General features: G+C 52.4%; 1 protein-coding gene across 3 annotated transcripts in view; it reads left to right on the plus strand.

Annotated features, from left to right (window-relative positions):
* The window catches only part of SLC8A1 (solute carrier family 8 member A1), a 123,325-nt gene that overhangs the window by 13,775 nt on the left and 92,720 nt on the right, over nucleotides 1-16,830 (plus strand). The window contains exons 2-4 of one of the 3 annotated variants that reach the window (XM_084203238.1): nucleotides 1,592-1,694; nucleotides 2,716-2,784; nucleotides 13,701-15,536. In XM_084203238.1, the coding sequence (XP_084059364.1) occupies nucleotides 13,708-15,536 (1,829 nt within the window). In that variant the 5' untranslated portion in view covers nucleotides 1,592-1,694; nucleotides 2,716-2,784; nucleotides 13,701-13,707. Of the gene's footprint in view, nucleotides 1-1,591; nucleotides 1,695-2,715; nucleotides 2,785-12,491; nucleotides 12,553-13,700; nucleotides 15,537-16,830 lie in introns of all 3 variants that reach the window. The other 2 variants (XM_084203239.1, XM_084203237.1) reach the window with 2 other exon arrangements.

Genomic DNA, 16,830 nt, shown 5'->3' on the forward strand with positions numbered 1-16,830 from the left:
GGGATCACTGGGGCTCAGACTGCGCCAGGTACTTGGAAACAGTGACAGAGGCACAGCCTAGAGAGCTCAAAGAGAAATATATTGATGTCCAGCACATAAAATTGCCCTTCCTACTCACTGCTGTGTCCCACTCCATCTGCCACACTTCTAAATGCCTGATTTATCCTCCTAACAGCAAAGGCTGGTTTGAAGGTGTCAGTGAAAGGAAATGCTCAAATTGCTGGAAACGATGTTTCTAAGCATCTTTTTTAGAAACACCACTCTCCAGGGATCTCCAGGTCTCTGCCAAGAACATGCATAGGAGAGCCAGAGAATGTTCAGGGAGCGCATGCTCAAGTCTGCTGCAGCAAGGAGCAAAGACAGATGGATGACAAGCAGAGGTGACAACCCATCTGCTTCTGCAGGACCTCTCTGGCATCTCCTGAGGGACTCGAGGAAAACCATGACCAGAGATAACCAGCCAAAGCAGACGACTGGTTATCCTCCAGCATCATCTGAGACCTGAGCATTCCACTGAGGAGATGCTCCAAAGAGGGACAGGAAAGGGTGGTAGGACAGCTCCTTGGAGATGAACGTGCTTTGGCTGGGCTGAGCATTGTCCTGACCTCTCATCTCTTACAGGGAATACGAGGCAGAAACTTTTCAAGCAAAAAGTGCCTGAGGCTTTGTGTCCCCCTCCTCTAAACTGTGCAGCAGTTCAGATGCCTTTTTCCACAAGGCACAGCGCAGAGAATTGGCCTGCACCATTCTGTCCTGTGCTCAAGGCTCCACAGCCCACTAAGCCCATTCTTTTCCAGGAGGAATTGCCTTTGTGCTCTGCACATGCAGACAATACCCAGAAACCTCCTCCAGCAACTGCAGAGAGATGCAGGCTGCTGTCGGAGAGAGCTGTGGGTGGGCATGAATGAACGAGGGAGTGAATGAGCCGTTCACTACTACTGCCATGAGAATCTCCATGGTTTGGAGACGAGTAATCCTTACTTGGAAGCATGGCTGCAGTGGCAGGTGCTCACCTGCATGGCTGCAAAGAGTGATAGGCAGGTGGAGGTAGCTGGAGCAAACAGCTGCCTCTCCCAGCACAGTGCAGGCTGCAGGCTGGAATGCTGAAGCACGGATGTGCCCACACGGTGACAGAACTTGCTGTGTCAGGACGTGAGCAGTCTTGTTGGGTTTTTGCCTAGAGCATCAGGCAGAGCGCAGGAGGGTTTGCTCGGCTCGCCCAGCAGATCCCACAGCCCATGCAGAGCTCCATTCTGTCACAGCCACCACTTCAGCTAGTTTGGCTGAGAAAAAGCAGGGTGAACCATGGCCACTGCAGTGGGGAGCAGTCCTGGAACACAGCATCTCCTCTCAGTAGCTGGGCTCACTGTCTCTCCCACTCCCTGACTTCTTCCCTTTCCTTCAGAGCCCATCTCTGCCTTTCTCTTGGAGTCTGTAAGAAATTAAAGTCTAAATGTGCCTGGGAAGGGGTGTGCGAGGGACCAGGGAGTGGGGCACATCTTCTCCAAGCCTCCCAGCCCCCTGTTCTTCCTAACCAGTCACTTTGGAAGCAGCCAGACACAAACACTGACAAACTCTTTGTTTTCTTCAGCTCCCTGGAATGTCACACAAATCCCGCAGCTGAAGCAGCCTTTCTGAGGGTCTCAGCAGGAGGCACCAGGACACAGGAACACCACTGCAAGCTGCAGAGAGAGGTGAGTTTACAGGAGCCGTGGGCATGCCTGGCTCTTCAGGGGGCAGCTCACCAGTGGATGCCCATCAGCACAGCCCTGGTGATCCAGAGGAGCTGGGTACTGCATTCACTGAAAGAGCTGGGAAGTAGGTCAGCAACATTACTGAGGGAATTAAGGAGTTTTAGGGAGAACTCCATGACTAAAATTTGAGTTCCACTGCTTACCGGTGCAGTGATTGGATTTCAGTGTGCAGGGTGAAAAGCACCAGCAGGGATTGTGTGTGCTGCAACCATGCCAATTTCTCCTGCTCACACTATCCTTTTGCCATGCTGGCTTGTGCAGTGCCTTGCATCCTGCAGCCACTGCCAAACCAAATGCCACTGGTACACATCCACTGCCCTGCTCAGCTCCTGAGCCCAGCACAGCACTGGGCATGCTGTACACATTTAGCTGTGCTCATTTTATATCAATGGCCCTGCTGGGAGAATTGAGGACACCATCAAAGTACCACACATGGCCAGATGCAAACTTATCCCTCCTCTAAAGAGTTTTAAATCAAAAGAGGTGAGGCAGAAAATCAGAGTTAGCTATTTGACACAAAATCCTGGCTTTTTCTAAACCAAATTCTTATATGGAAATGCCTTTAATTCCATATATAGGCAATAAGTTCTTAAAGTGAGACCAAAACTAAATAACACCCATAACTGCTGCAGCACTAATTATAAGTAGCTGGTTTGTTGGTAAGCCAGCTCATCACAAAGTGCTTCACAAAGGAGTTTTGTGACAGTGTCCATGTCCTACCCCTCATGCTGAACAGAGAAATTTAGTTTTCCAACTCTGCTGAAAGACACGGTGGTGCAAAACTCTTCCAAAAAATTTTTTTTTGGAAGCAAGTAAGAAGAACAGAAATTAAATCCACAGGTAAAATTCTGTGTTGCTGTCTTGCTAGTGGTGACCAAAATTACAGGCAGAGCTGACACAGTAAGAGGGAGAGGGTGTAAGAGGGTGCAGGAGCTAAAACAATATCTCTGCTTCCCCACAGTTCTTGTTTCACCTGAGGATCTGGGCACAGAGGGTTCATCAAGGTCGCTGGGAACACTTGCACACCAGTGTGTGAGTTATTAGCTCTGGTCCTATTTTAAGTTCCCAAAGTCACAGAGTTTTGCCTGGAGGGTGGGACAATGGGTTCATCCGCTCCTTGCTGGAGCCAGCGAAGGGTGGAGGAGTCATTCAGGCATGGTGAAAGGGGAATTGCCCACAGGAAGGACACTTTGGTCAGCCTGAGGTGCAGCAAGTCCTTCTGTGCCAGGCTGCTGCCTTCCTGCAGGACCTCCCTGAGCGGGAGGACCCTCCTGTGGGGGCAGGAGACTCTGTGGGTTCAGGGACTGACCCAGCTGCCAGATGTGAGGCCAGCTCCCAGGAGGGGCCCAGCTGACCCATATGCTCCTTGTCTGTCACCCCACGTCCCCTGCTGACCCTGGCCACAACTCTGAGGATGTGAGAGGGGGGTGAACATCAACCCGGGGCCCCTTGGGATGCTCCTGACCTTCTGCCTCCCCACAGCTGCCATGGGCAACACTGTGGGGCACGGGGACAGACACAGCAAGGCACTCCTTGTACACACACACACACACGAACACAAACACACACACACACACACGCACACACACAGACAGACACACACGCGGACACGCACGTTTCCCTTCTCTCCATCTTTCTCAGGGCTCTCTCCCCGCCGAAGGGTGCAAATGGGTTCAGGATCGCCCTGGCAGGCTGCAGGTCGGCCGGGGGGATGTGGGCAGGAGCTGACCGACCAGGGTGGGGTGGGCTGTGCCGGAGGCAGGCAGGGCATGGATGGGGACTGTCCCGGGCAGGACGGGCAGGGCTAGGGGCAGGCAGGGCAGGGCTGGGGACTGCCCCAAGCAGGGAGGGCAGGGCTGCTGGGGGTGGGTCCGCAACCAGCCCTGCCTTTCAAAGTCCCTCGATCCGAGGAGGAATTCGGGAAATATTTCCAGCAGCGGGAGGACGAGGAGGCGGGCTGCAGCTGCTCCCCAGAGCAGGGACGGCGGGTGTCTCGCTGTCCGCGGTGCGCGGCCGAGGGATGCGGAGGGAGGGGAGGCTGCCTGCGGGGCGGGCCGGCTGAGCGCATCCCCGGGGCGCGCGTGTGAGTGTGTGCGCGCGCGCTCCCTCCATCCATCCCTCCATCCCTCCCTTCCTTCCTCCCTCCCTTCTCCCTCCCTCCCTCCCTCCCTCCCTCTCTCTCTCTCTCTCTCTCCCTCCCGCCCGCCGCCGCAGCCGCGCACCGGGGCTCCGCCGCCCGCCCCGCCGCGATGCCCCGCCGCTGCTGAGCCGGCCCCGGCGACGCCCGCTCCCGCAGCCCGCCAGGTAGGACCGAGAACGGCCGGCCCCCGCCCCGACCCTGCCCAGCCTCACGCTGCTTCCCACAGCGCGATCCGAGTGCCGGCGGAGGCTGCCGGGGGGCGGCATGGGGCACCCGGGGCGATGGGGAGGCGGGGGTAGGATGCTCGCACTCGCCACACACACCCGGGAACGCTTCCTACAACCCAGCCGCGGCACCTCCAGGCGGGCGGAGGGGCTCGCCGCCCTCCCCCGGCGGCCAATCGCGACATGTCGCGACGGGAGGCGCGGCTGCGGCGGGGTCGCTTCCACGCTAGCCCGAGAGCCCGAAGGCATTGCCGGGCAGGTGGGGTCGGGCAGGGGCTGAGGCAGATCTCCTTCCCGGGGGGATTTGGGCGCATCCCCCCGTGCGCGGCGGGGTGCGGTACCTCCGCCTGGCGGGGCTGTGCGTGCCTCCAGGCAGGGCTGCTCTCCCTGCCTTGAAACGCTTCCCGAGGTGAGTGGTCGGAGGCACCTGCAGCCACGCCGAAATTCCCATTTTCGTCTGGAGCAGCGTGCGTTATTAAGGGCTGGCATTAAGGAGCGCTCATCACGTAGGCTTTGTCTAGGTGGAAGCATGGCTGGGGCTCTTCCGTCATCTTGAGTTTAATTCTTTATTCACAGCCTTGTTGCTTCCCTCCCCGCCGAGCCATGCAAAACAACTCCACGCTCTGCTCTGTCTCCAAGGCGAGAGCAAACTGCCAAAATGTTGCAGAAATGCAGCAAGCACTAGGGAGGACTGGATTCTGAAAATGAAAGCTGTAGTAAAATCACAAGGTCACGGGTGTGAGGGTGCGAGCGTGTGCTTTCAGGGCTCCTTTTCTCTTGCGCTTTGCAGGGACCTGTTCATTCCTCCAGTCCCAGACGTTGCAAATTCGCAAGTCAGGGAATTGAAATGAAGGCTGAGAGAGGCTGGGGTTCTTTTTCTGTGTGCTCCCCGGGCACCTGCCTAGAAATTCACGTGCTGTTTGTCACAAAGAGAAGGGGTGTGCTCTTGTTTAGAAAAGGGAAGCTGGGACACTTGCATATTGATGTGATGGTGGCATCCAGGGAAAAAAAGAGCTGTTACATATGGCTTTGGTTGGGGACGTGGCTATCATCAAAGAAAGGCATTTGTGATCCTTCGGGAGGGTCTATTAGCTGTTCCTTTCTCCCCTTTTCCTTCTGATTGGTTCTTCAATAGCAGCTTTGCCCCTTGTCCAGCACAGAAATTAAGGCCAAATGGGGAAATAATGTATCATTTCTAGGACCATCGCCTGCCAGCCAAGCCATGAGCCCCCACCACCAACTCCCAGGAAAGCTGTCTGACTCCTCTTACGCCCCCACCAGCTGACACGGACAATTCCTAAGTCAGTGCTGAGGAGCCACATTGGTCAAAGCTTCCTCTCTACCAGCCTTTGCATTTCAGATACCTGAGGAGGTTGGATGCATTCTCTGTGTCCAGCACTCCTGGGTGTCAGCAGCAGCACAGTTCTAACCTGATGAAACTTCTCTTGCTTCTCCTTCCCTCACTTTCTGTAAGGTTTTTGTAATCTCTTGGCTGTGAACGGCTCCTGAAACTTAAATGATCACTGTCCTGTACCTGCCCAGGCTGCGCCTCATCTTCTCTCCTGGAACTGCTGCACATGACATGGCACAAACTTTGGTTTATGCCCTCACTGGGAGTCCCTACAGCACCTAAAATGATGCCGTGTATGCACAGCCACTTCTCTGCCTTTTGTAGTGCCCTGATACGCTCAGGGCATTCAGGGTTGCGATTTTCTGGCGTTGCATCTGGGACAGAATTTGGGGTTTTGCTGTGGCTTTGAGGGGATATTGGTCACTGGGAAAAAAAAGCCCCTGTTCTCCTGCATCCTAATGAAACTTAGATCCTGTAACAAAGCCCAGTGCCCTGCAAGATACAAGCATCACTGGACAATCAACCAACAGGTTGGTCATAGACAACACAAGTGGCAGTGGCTCTCCTTGTGACTGGCACGGGGAACAACCTGGAGCTCTGTCCAAGCTCAGAGTGCTGGGATCTGCACGTGCTCCCAGCTCCTGGACATCAGAGCACACAGCTGTGCAAATCCTGCCTGCACCTGGGGCTGCTGCAGGCTGCTGTGCTCTTGATACTCTGGCATCCAGTGTGGGCTGAGCTGCCTGACTGGGCTTTCCCTTGCCAAGGGTGTGAGTGGTATCTCTCCAGCTGCTTTCAGGAACCTTGGAGGAACTTGGCTTTTGCTGTTATCTCTATCCCTCTGGTGATTTCAACTGAAATTGGAAAGAGGGGGGAGCGATGTGAACAGACAGACAGACATGGAAACTGTGATTTCATGTGCCTGGCTTCCTAAGGAAACCTGGCTACAAATAGAAGTGAGATTTGGTGCTGCAAAGAGCTCCTGAGGAGACAGAGAAAGTGGGGGAGTCTGAGGAGAAGGAAGGGGTGGCTAACCTTGTGTGTGAGATAGGTAGAGAAGGCCGGGCACACACCTGGGCTTAGAACCCCTTGCCTGAGGTCTGGGGGTCTAAAAGCTGGCCATCTGCTCGGCACTGGCATCCAGCTCCCTCTAGAGTCAGCCGGGCCCGAGCTGTGCCTCTGGACGTGGCTCTGCTGGGAGGTGCTACCACCCTTCCCCAGCCAGGAGCAGTCCCACAGATGGATGGAGCATGCCAGGGTGAGCCCCCAGCCCAGCCCAACCTGCCCAGCTCCTGCCTAGTTCTGTGTCTGAATTGCTCAGGTCAACAACCTGCACTTCCATCGGTCTTCCCCCACACCCATTCCCATGGACATCTCCACCTCTTCATCCCTGGATGTTCACAGGGAGCTAGGGATGGAGATTTATCTCCTCTCCCTTGAGGCTTTCTGCTCCTGCCCAGGGGAGCATCCTGCTGCACAGAAGACCCATACACAGCTACAAACCCAGTGCAAAAACAGTCCCGAGGGAAGAGAGGACACGGGCATAGGGGAAAGGAATAGGCCAGGTAATTCCTCCCTTCTGGCCCCTTTGGGACACCTCTGGGCAGATACTTCCTCCCCAGGCTGCCCAAGAGCCTCAGGCTTGTTAGCAGTGTTTGATTCTCCCAGCACTCACAGGAGATGCTCTGCCTGTTTTACACAGAGACATGGAACACAGGGAGATGCTGGGCTGCCCTGAGATCACACAGGGAGTCTGCCAGCCAGGCAGCCTCAGGGCCAGCTCGTGGAGAATGGGCAGACTGTGCTTAAATCAGCAAGGGAGATGCACAGGCACAGAGGAAGGCATCAGCAACCCAAGAGGAATCACAGGAAAGAGCCCGATGCTGCTTGATAAAGAGAAGACCAAAGGCAGGTGGTAAGGGTAAGGAAATGGTCTGAAGACAGCAGCAAGTAGGAAGACAGTTGTTTGAGAAGCAGACAAACAAACAAAAAGCCCCAGTCCCAGAGAAATGTGGCATTTCCCCCTTGCTTCTTATTTCCTGGCATATTCCTTGCTGAGTTCTTGAGTCGTGGGAGAAAGGGACAACTTGACACTTGGTCTCCATGTGTGAAAAGCAAGACTGCAGTCTCCCTGACAAACGGTTCCAAGCTCATTTTCTGCAAGCTGCCCCCAAATTCATCCAATGCGGCTGAAATTTTATACCAGGGATGTTTTATTTTCTCTATTTGTCCGTTTATTTTGGAGAGTTGCTGGGGAAATGGTGGAAGGAGATTGGATGCTTCATTGAAGAGATAGGATACTTGGAAAAATCAGTTGCAGACTGATAATTATTCTTACTTTTTAATGTCCTTTACAGAAACCAGGGTGGCCTGATGTGTGTTTTACTTGATCGGCTTCATGGAGGGCTTGTGCCTCTGACTATATTTGGAAAGGTTTTGATGGTTTTTTGTACTGATGCAATCAGGATGCTGATGGCCTGGAAATCATTTTCCTGATGTGGAGATCTACGGGGTCATGGGTAGGGGATGCCAACAGGCTGTGCCTGTTTTGGAGTGGCAGAGCTGGGTGAAAGGGAGCAGGAGCCAGGCAGAGCCAGAGCAGGGAAGCAAGCCAAGGGTTTTCCAAGCAGTGTTTAAAGTGCCGTCACACTATGCAGCCCTGAGTGGCCCTTTGGACTGAGCAGCTCTCCTGCATGGTTTGGATGTACAGCCAGTGTGGCAGAAGGGTCCTTTTCCTGCCCTCATAGGTGAATCTCACAGCTGTCAGGAGCTCAGTTTTACCAAAGCTGCACCACGGGGTCAGCAGCAAGATCAGAAGCGAAGCCAGAGGAGCCTCTGTCTGCCCAGACAGATCTCCAAGCACCCTGTACCTCCTTGCAGGGCTGTTGGCATCTGTTTTGTGTCCCTTGGCTGCAAGAAGCTGGGCCTGTGATGGTCAGAGACCAGATGGCTTGTTTGGGTGTTTTTTTTCCTACGGCCATATCTTTTCCCAGACCAGGCTCTGCCCAAGCTGTCTGCTGGAGAGCAGGCTGCTGATTCCAGTGAGGCACAGGTGCACAGGCTTGAGCACAGTCGAGCAGGGTCAGCAGCAGAGGAGAAGTTCACTATTCCTCCAGAGATGGGCCATGGCTGTAAGTGCCATGCATGGAGGCAAGGCATGCAGTGCTTCTTCCCAGGAAGATTGCAGTAGATTCTTCTTCTCCTGCCAGAGAAACTGGGGGAGAGGTGCTGTAACCTGGGGACTTCAGGTTTGACCGTGGGGTAGGAGAGAGTCTGTCTTTTTGAGGTTTGCTCTCTTTTCCCCTGAGACAGGGTGGGGAGCAGCTGAGCAGCTTTGAGCCTCTGTTTCTCTATCGTGCAGGCTGGCTGTTCCTTGCAGTGACCACTAGCTGCTCCTTCGTCAGGTTTTTGGGCCCTATGGTTGAAGGGACGCTGTCTTTCTCCAGCCTGTGACACCTGAAAAGGGTGGCTGGAGCTGCCTTCCCTGTCTCTCCCTGGTGCACTCTTGCTAGGAAAAGGTCCTCTCTTGTCTAGCTCTGACTGTAGGATAGGAAAAGACCCTTTGGGAATCCCCGTGGTGTTGCAACACGCTCCTGGTTGTGCTCCCACACTGAGCTGCAAAGCAGCCGCTCTCACAGAACAAACTTTTACTGCTCCCCAGCAAGCAACCAGGCACCCTGTGGGGAGAGGGTGCTGCTCCAGTCTCCTGCACGGTGGTGACACTGCTGTGGGGACACCTCCCATCCCAGCTGGCAGTGAATTGGCAGGAATGATGTTCATGATGAAGATGAGGGTGTCGCAGCGGGGTGGGCACCGTTGGGGGCTGTAATGGTGTGAACACTGCTGTGTGCCAGCTGCTCTGTACACGTTTTCTGCGGGATGCTGGGAGAAAATTTCCACGTGGAAAGCCTCTCAGTCTTTCTTTGTGTGGCCACTCATTCCTCCTGAGCCCAAGCCATTTCCTTTTTTGCCCAGTCCTTCTGTAATTAAAGTGTCTGGACCAGCAGTGGTTTTTTTAGTGCTCTCAAAAATAATGGTGCTTCTAGTGTGTCGCAAATGGTCACAGACCCGTGTGTGATACAAAGCTTTAGGAAAATAACTGGGAGGGTCTTACAGTGGGTATTTCAAAGCTGAAGTGCCCCGATGGAGATGGGACTTTTGGGAAGCTGCTGCAAAGAAAAAGCTGTGCTTTGTTGAAATGCAGAGCAGCTTTCAGGCTCGCTTTGCATGCAGCAACCAGTCAGCCTGAAGGATCGATGCTGCCAGGGAAAGATCAGAGCAGAGTCTAAAAGGCTGTTTCCTCCCCATCTGGCAGCTCCTCAGCTGGGGGGCAGGAGCATGAGCTGGCAGCAGGAGCTCTCTCCTACCAATTTGTAAAACCTAGAGCTCCCATGTCCAGCGGGGAGGCAAATATCTCTACAACCCTCCCAGCCCTGCTGTGGGCAGCAGCTGCCCTCCTGGTGTTTCACAGCACCGAGGGGTGGGAGAAAGGCTGGACCGACAGCCCTTGGCCAGGAGTTCTATCCAAACTGAGCTCGTTCTGGAGCCTCTCCCAGGCTTTCCTCCCTGACTGTGCAGAAACACCTGCTGGCACCCCTGTGGAGCTTGTCTGGGAAGGGAAAGGGGCTCAGGAGAACCAGGTTGGGCTCTGTCACCCCTGGTTAGTTTTAGCTCTCCCTGAGAGCTCTCCAGCAGCACCAGGACAGTTCCCCTGCTGCAGTGGTAAAAAGGGCTCTGGGTGCTGTCCCTGGGCATCAGGTGGTGCTTGTGGGCAGGGCAGGGCTGGATTTTTCACCAATGTGTATAGCCAGCATCCAGCCTGAGAGCAGCCCGAGCCCCTGCCCTGTGCTGCCTTGATCCCTCTGTCCCCAGAGGCTCTGGGGCAGTGCCACCAATGCCATGAGCACTGTGGCAGGCAGGGTTTGCCAGGGCTGCCAGCCCGACACCGTGCATCATCTGCTGCACACGCTTTTATTGCTGATGGCCAGGATGGGAAATGCAATTGAGACCTTAATGAAAAGCTAACATAGTTGGGTTTGGAGGGAGGGCTGCTCTTCAGGTAGCCTTGCTTCCCCTTACAGCATGTTGGAAATTATTTTTCTGGGAATATTCCTACTCTGTGCCACAGTGTGCTGACTGTGAGCTGACACTGTAGGCAAATGCAGAGCAAGAGGGTCTCTGGGGACCAAGCTGTTTATTTTGGATTGTACAAATAAAGAAATGCTGGTGATTTAATAGCAGGTGCTTCTCAGAGATATTTTGAGTGTCAGGCTCTGGCTGCATGTGTGCAGCTAGCATGTTGTGGCCGAGCGTTTTCTAGCCCTTCATAATTCCTGAGCCTCGCTGTGAATTGGTTTAAGTAGGAAAGCTGGTCACGATGTGTGGACCTTGCTTGATGGCTACACCACAAAATGCTGGAGGAAGTACAGCAGAGTTGGGGGATGCTGCTGCTGCCCAAAGGATGCACATTGACATGGCTGGTGGATGTCTCTTCCAAAGCTCCAGCTATTTCTTATCCCTCACCAGAAAAGCTCCACATTTCTTACCTCCTGACATCTGAGGGAAAAATATTATTTGTACATGGAGTGCTGGTTGGGAATGCCAGAAATATGGATTGCTCAGATGCAAGCCTCTAGGCCTTTTTTCCTCCTGTTTAAAGTAGTATGGGACTTGATTTCAGACAAACAAACAAACAAAATAAACAAACCAAAACAAAACCCAACTTATATTAGAATGTTCGAAAGGGGAAACACACAGTAAATAAAGTTCAAATTACTTATTAATTTCATCTCGTGGGTGTCTTTTTTCTGAATGAGACTTCCAGTACCCAAATCCTTTTAAGGCTGGAGAGTTGTTCCAAAGTGTGATGGGACTCTCCTATTCTTCATGACCTAAATCAGTGACCCAAAGCATGATATTTTTTCTAGAACCATCTGTTTTCTCTTCTTGCCAAGGGGATTTCACAATGCCTGATTGCTCTGAATAATTGTACATGTGCAGGGATATGACTTGCCACAGGGAGAAAAATTAACTGAACAAGGACAGGTGGATGTTCTTGAGTTTTCTGAAGAAACTACTCCCCTTTAGAAGGAGAGGGTGAAGAACCATGCAACTGAGTAATATTTTATGCCCACCATGAATTTTTTTAAGCCTACATATTTAAAAAGGAAACAAAACTACACTTAGAAGCTGTCTGGGATTAACAGAGTAGGTACCAAGTCAGCCTGTGTTTGACAGCCCCTTTATCAAATGTCTCCATGACTTGGTTTGGAGCAGTGTGAAACACAGGAGTACAGATGTTGGGTGACTAATTCATGCTTCAGCTACATTTCAATGACCATGAATGCACATCTGTTTCAGCTCAGCCATCCACTGAAGGGTGTGCAACAAGGTGCTCCTCTTTGCAAACCTCATGCTTGCATTTTTTTTCACTTTGGGCTTGTAAGCAGTGGCTACAGCTCACATCTGGGGAAGCAGAAGGTACCCAGGCACTATGATCAGGGGGGCAACGAGTCTGGTAGTAAGAGCTTTTTTGTAGCAATAGCAGGATTCCCAATGCAAACAACTTTCTTTTAAATCTGTCTTCCTACAAGAGACTTGCTTTTTCTTGTTCAATTTATCTGTTCTTATCACCCAGCTCTCGGATTTGCTCACTTCCTCCACTATGTATCTTTTTATTTTATTAATTGCAATACCAGGGGGTTGGAGGCAGACCAACAGTTCCTGGTGAGAAAACGCCATTTATATGAAACTGTCTTGATAAATTCTCAGTATTACCCTCCTAGACCAATAACAGAGCTACAGCATCCATAAATAAAAGCAAATGGAGGAGAGGGCTTTGATCCACCATGACAGTGTCTCCTTGTGGAGCAGATCCCTTAACATGAGTGTAGGACGGTATCCATCGATCCCTCCAGCCACTTGTTCCCTTGCACACAGCTCTGTCCCTGCATGATATGCCCCTGCCCTAACGAGGAGTTAAAACCTTTCATGACTGAGCTTTGTTGGTTTTTTTCTTTCAGGGGTGTGGGATTTTTCTGAGGAAAATCAGCTCAGCTTTTTGTATTTCCCAGTGAAGTCGAGGTATTGACGTGCTCATTTTCCTCTCTTCATAGAAACATTTTTAAGTACCATGTGATTAAATTAACTTGGATTGGAGAAGCTTGGTATAGCAAAGGCTCTCCTTGAGGAGAAAATACAGCTTTAATAACTAGGGATCTAGCTTTATTGGCTAGTAAATTTGAGAATGTAACACTGAGCATGCTCAGGCTTTTTTTTTTTTCACTAAGCATCTCTTTGTACTTAAAGGCATCTGTTCTGTCGGTTTATGCGCTGTTAACTAACTGCAAACCTCTTTAACAGCTCCTCTACATTGCTGGAAAATCCTGAGGCAGGACAAGGGCAAGAACGGCTGTCATGCCTGATGACTGATGTTGTAAATGGAGTGAGAAAGGCCCTTGAAGGGGAAGCCGTCAAAGCTGACCTAGTGGGAAAAGAGCGTAGGGACATGTTTCCTCTAGAAGCATGCCAAGAGAGCCAGGCTTCGATGCATATGCGGCTCTTTCCAGTTTTGGGAAGGTGCAAAGTGATGCACTGTGGAAGGAATGGCTCCAAAATCATTAATTACAGGCTGCCCTTCTGGTGCACCTTATGACCAAGTTACTGTTGAGAGTAAGGTTTTGCCAGGGCTCCAGCTCACTTTGTGCAGATTTCCAATGTGGAGTAGATGCTTGGGAGGACTGCGAGCAAGGAAAGACTGTGAAATACATAGCTTACAGTGATTAAAAAAAGTATAAAAATATTTTTTAAGCATGATGAGGGGATAGTAGATTCTTCTGTCCTCTCCTGCTCTTACCCTGAATTCCAGTGGAGTGAGTGCACTGTAATTTTGAAATGGGAAACACTTCTGCCAGCTGTGAAGCAGAACGATGGGCTTTAATTAGATTAGAAGAACAAGAAAATGCAATTGAACAAATAGGTTTTCAACAAAGAGAAAGACACATCATGGTAGCTAAAGGGGGTAGGTGCTAGCTCGCTGGTACCATCTGAAACAGTCCTGGTTCAGATGACTGAACTAGAGGATTTCTACATGGAAAACATCTCCAGCCATAACAAAATGGGCTCATCAGCCGCATCTTCTTGAGCAACAGGATAACTTGATCGTATCTCCGGAGAGGAAAATCTCTTATCTCTGGTTGGCCTCACTTAATGTTTGCTTTTTGCCTCTTCAGGTTGAGGATGTTTGGGACCCGTCTGGTGGAAGCGGCCATGTCGCGAGTAACTCCCGCGCACGCCTTCCCAGCGAGCTTCCCTCTGCTGAGCCTTGTCCTGGTGCTGCTCCTCCAAGCAGAGGGCACTCGTGCGGAGAGCCCCAGTGAACTGCCCGCCAACGACACCGAGGAGTGCGCTGGCTCCTACATCTGCAAGAAGGGGGTGATTTTACCAATATGGGAACCCCAGGACCCCTCCTTTGGGGACAAAATCGCTCGGGCGACGGTGTATTTTGTAGCCATGGTGTACATGTTCCTGGGAGTGTCCATCATAGCCGACCGCTTCATGTCCTCCATCGAAGTCATTACGTCCCAAGAGCGGGAAATAACCATCAAGAAGCCCAACGGCGAGACCAGCAAAACCACCGTGAGGATCTGGAACGAGACCGTTTCCAACCTCACGCTGATGGCCTTGGGCTCGTCGGCTCCGGAGATCCTCCTCTCTGTTATCGAGGTGTGCGGCCACGGCTTCACGGCAGGGGACCTGGGGCCGAGCACCATCGTGGGGAGTGCTGCCTTCAACATGTTTGTCATCATTGCAATCTGTGTGTACGTGGTGCCAGATGGAGAGATAAGGAAGATCAAACACTTGCGAGTGTTTTTTGTCACAGCGGCCTGGAGCATCTTTGCCTACACTTGGCTTTACATTATTTTATCTGTGTCTTCTCCTGGGATTGTGGAGGTTTGGGAAGGCTTGCTCACCTTCTTCTTCTTCCCCATCTGTGTGGTGTTTGCCTGGATAGCCGACAGGAGGCTTTTATTTTACAAGTACGTCTACAAGAAATACCGAGCCGGCAAGCAGAGAGGCATGATCATTGAGCACGAGGGTGACCGGCCCTCCTCCAAGGCCGACATCGAGATGGACGGAAAGGTCGCTAATTCTCACGTGGAGAACTTTTTGGATGGGACACTGGTGTTGGAGGTGGACGAGAAAGACCAGGATGACGAGGAAGCCAGGCGGGAAATGGCTCGGATCCTGAAGGAGCTGAAACAAAAGCACCCGGACAAGGAAATCGAGCAGCTCATAGAGTTGGCCAACTACCAGGTCCTGAGCCAGCAGCAGAAGAGCAGGGCCTTCTACCGCATCCAGGCCACGCGGCTCATGACCGGCGCCGGCAACATCCTGAAGAGGCACGCCGCAGACCAGGCCCGCAAAGCCGTCAGCATGCACGAGGTCAACAGCGAGGTGACGGAAAACGACCCCGTCAGCAAGCTCTACTTCGAGCAGGGCACCTACCAGTGCCTGGAGAACTGCGGCACCGTGGCCCTGACCATCGTCCGCCGGGGAGGAGACCTGACCAACACGGTGTACGTTGACTTCCGGACGGAGGACGGCACGGCCAACGCCGGCTCTGACTACGAGTTCACCGAGGGGACGGTGGTCTTCAAGCCCGGAGAGACCCAGAAGGAAATCCGCGTTGGCATCATCGACGACGACATATTTGAGGAGGACGAGAACTTCCTGGTCCATCTCAGCAACGTCCGTGTGAGCACCGAGGCCTCAGATGAGGGCGTTCTTGAGGCCAGCCGTGTCTCAACGCTCGCCTGCCTGGGATCGCCGTCTACCGCCACCGTCACCATTTTTGACGACGACCACGCCGGCATCTTCACCTTCGAGGAGCCGGTAACACACATCAGTGAAAGCGTAGGAACCATGGAAGTGAAAGTGTTGCGAACCTCTGGAGCGCGAGGAAATGTTATTGTGCCCTACAAAACCATTGAAGGCACGGCCAAAGGTGGAGGAGAGGACTTCGAAGACACCTGCGGGGAGCTGGAGTTCCAGAACGATGAGATAGTGTAAGTCAAGGTTTTATTTGTTTCTTACAGTCTCTGTTTCTCCTGAAATGAAATGCACTTAGCTCCCAGAGCTGCGCCGGAGCTGTTTGGGTGCCAGTGCATTGCAATTAGCCATGAATGGCCTCAGGTGCTTTGGGGAGCCTGAAACGCTGCGTCCCTGCCTTGCCAGCAGGCTGGAGAGTGATGCCTGGTCCCGGGCACTGCAGCCTTCCAGCAGCAGGGAGGTGGAGCTGGTCTGGGAGCCGTACCCATGCACTGAGCAGATCCCTACAGCCCCTGCTGCAGCTTCTACTGCTCTGCAGGAGAGCAGAGAACAAAACTGAGGTGGCTGTGACCATCCAGGCACGAGGGCCTGAACTGCAAAGGGCTTAACCTGAGTGTGTGAATTGTGGTACCTGCTTCCTGTTTCCTGCTGAAGCTCAGATCATCCAGTACTGGGTCACAGCTGTCCCACTGATGCTCTGCTCAGGGCTTTGGTGAAGGTTGCTTCACCTCTTCCTGTTCTAAGGGTGCAGGCCTGGGTCACTGTCCAATACACATCTTGGAAAAGTGTTGTCATGCAAGGAAGCCTCATGGTTAGGATGTAACTGCAGCCACATTCAGCTGCTTGCAAGTAAAAGAAGGAGGCTGAAAGCTGTTGGAGGCTACTCCTGAGTGTTGCTATTTGGATGGTGGGGGAATTATTAGTGCTGTAGCCTTATTACATTATGTGGAGAGCATAAATTTGCTCAGTAAGTCACGGTAGAAAACATCAATCCTTGGGTATGTCGTGGAGACATTTCCTTGCCCAGCTGGTGGTCTGGGAAGAGTAAGGGTTGGGAGCTGTGTTTTTCCAGCCTGAGGCTCTCCCTACAGTGAATTCTGTGTTTGCAGCCAACAGGGACTAAGTTCTGTAGCACAAAAACACTGCATGGAACTGAAAGAAGTAACTGGTGAAGGGCACTGCTCTGTAAAGGGAGAGCAAGATTTTGGCTTTGGTGTTATTTATTGTGCTGCTGGTCTCCCAGGAGCTGAGATAAACCATGGTGAGTGCCCAGAGCGGTCCTTGTGTTCTCTCTGTCGCCTGTATCTGCTGCGTCTGCACAGGGAGAGTGAAACTTCTTCATCAAACTTCTTGAAGTAGATGGCAGGGGGGAAAGGGTGATTTGTAGTTCTCAGGCAGGATTTATACCAGTTGGGATTTTGACTTCCCAGGAAAAACTGAGCAAAAAGTTCACAGCTCTACAATGTTGTAGCTCTGGAGGCTCCAACAGACGTTGCTCACACAAGGGTCAAGAGCACATGGCTCCTGACT

This window comes from Fringilla coelebs (assembly GCF_963513975.1).
Source record: "Fringilla coelebs genome assembly, chromosome: 3".
NCBI classification, from domain to species: domain Eukaryota; kingdom Metazoa; phylum Chordata; class Aves; order Passeriformes; family Fringillidae; genus Fringilla; species Fringilla coelebs.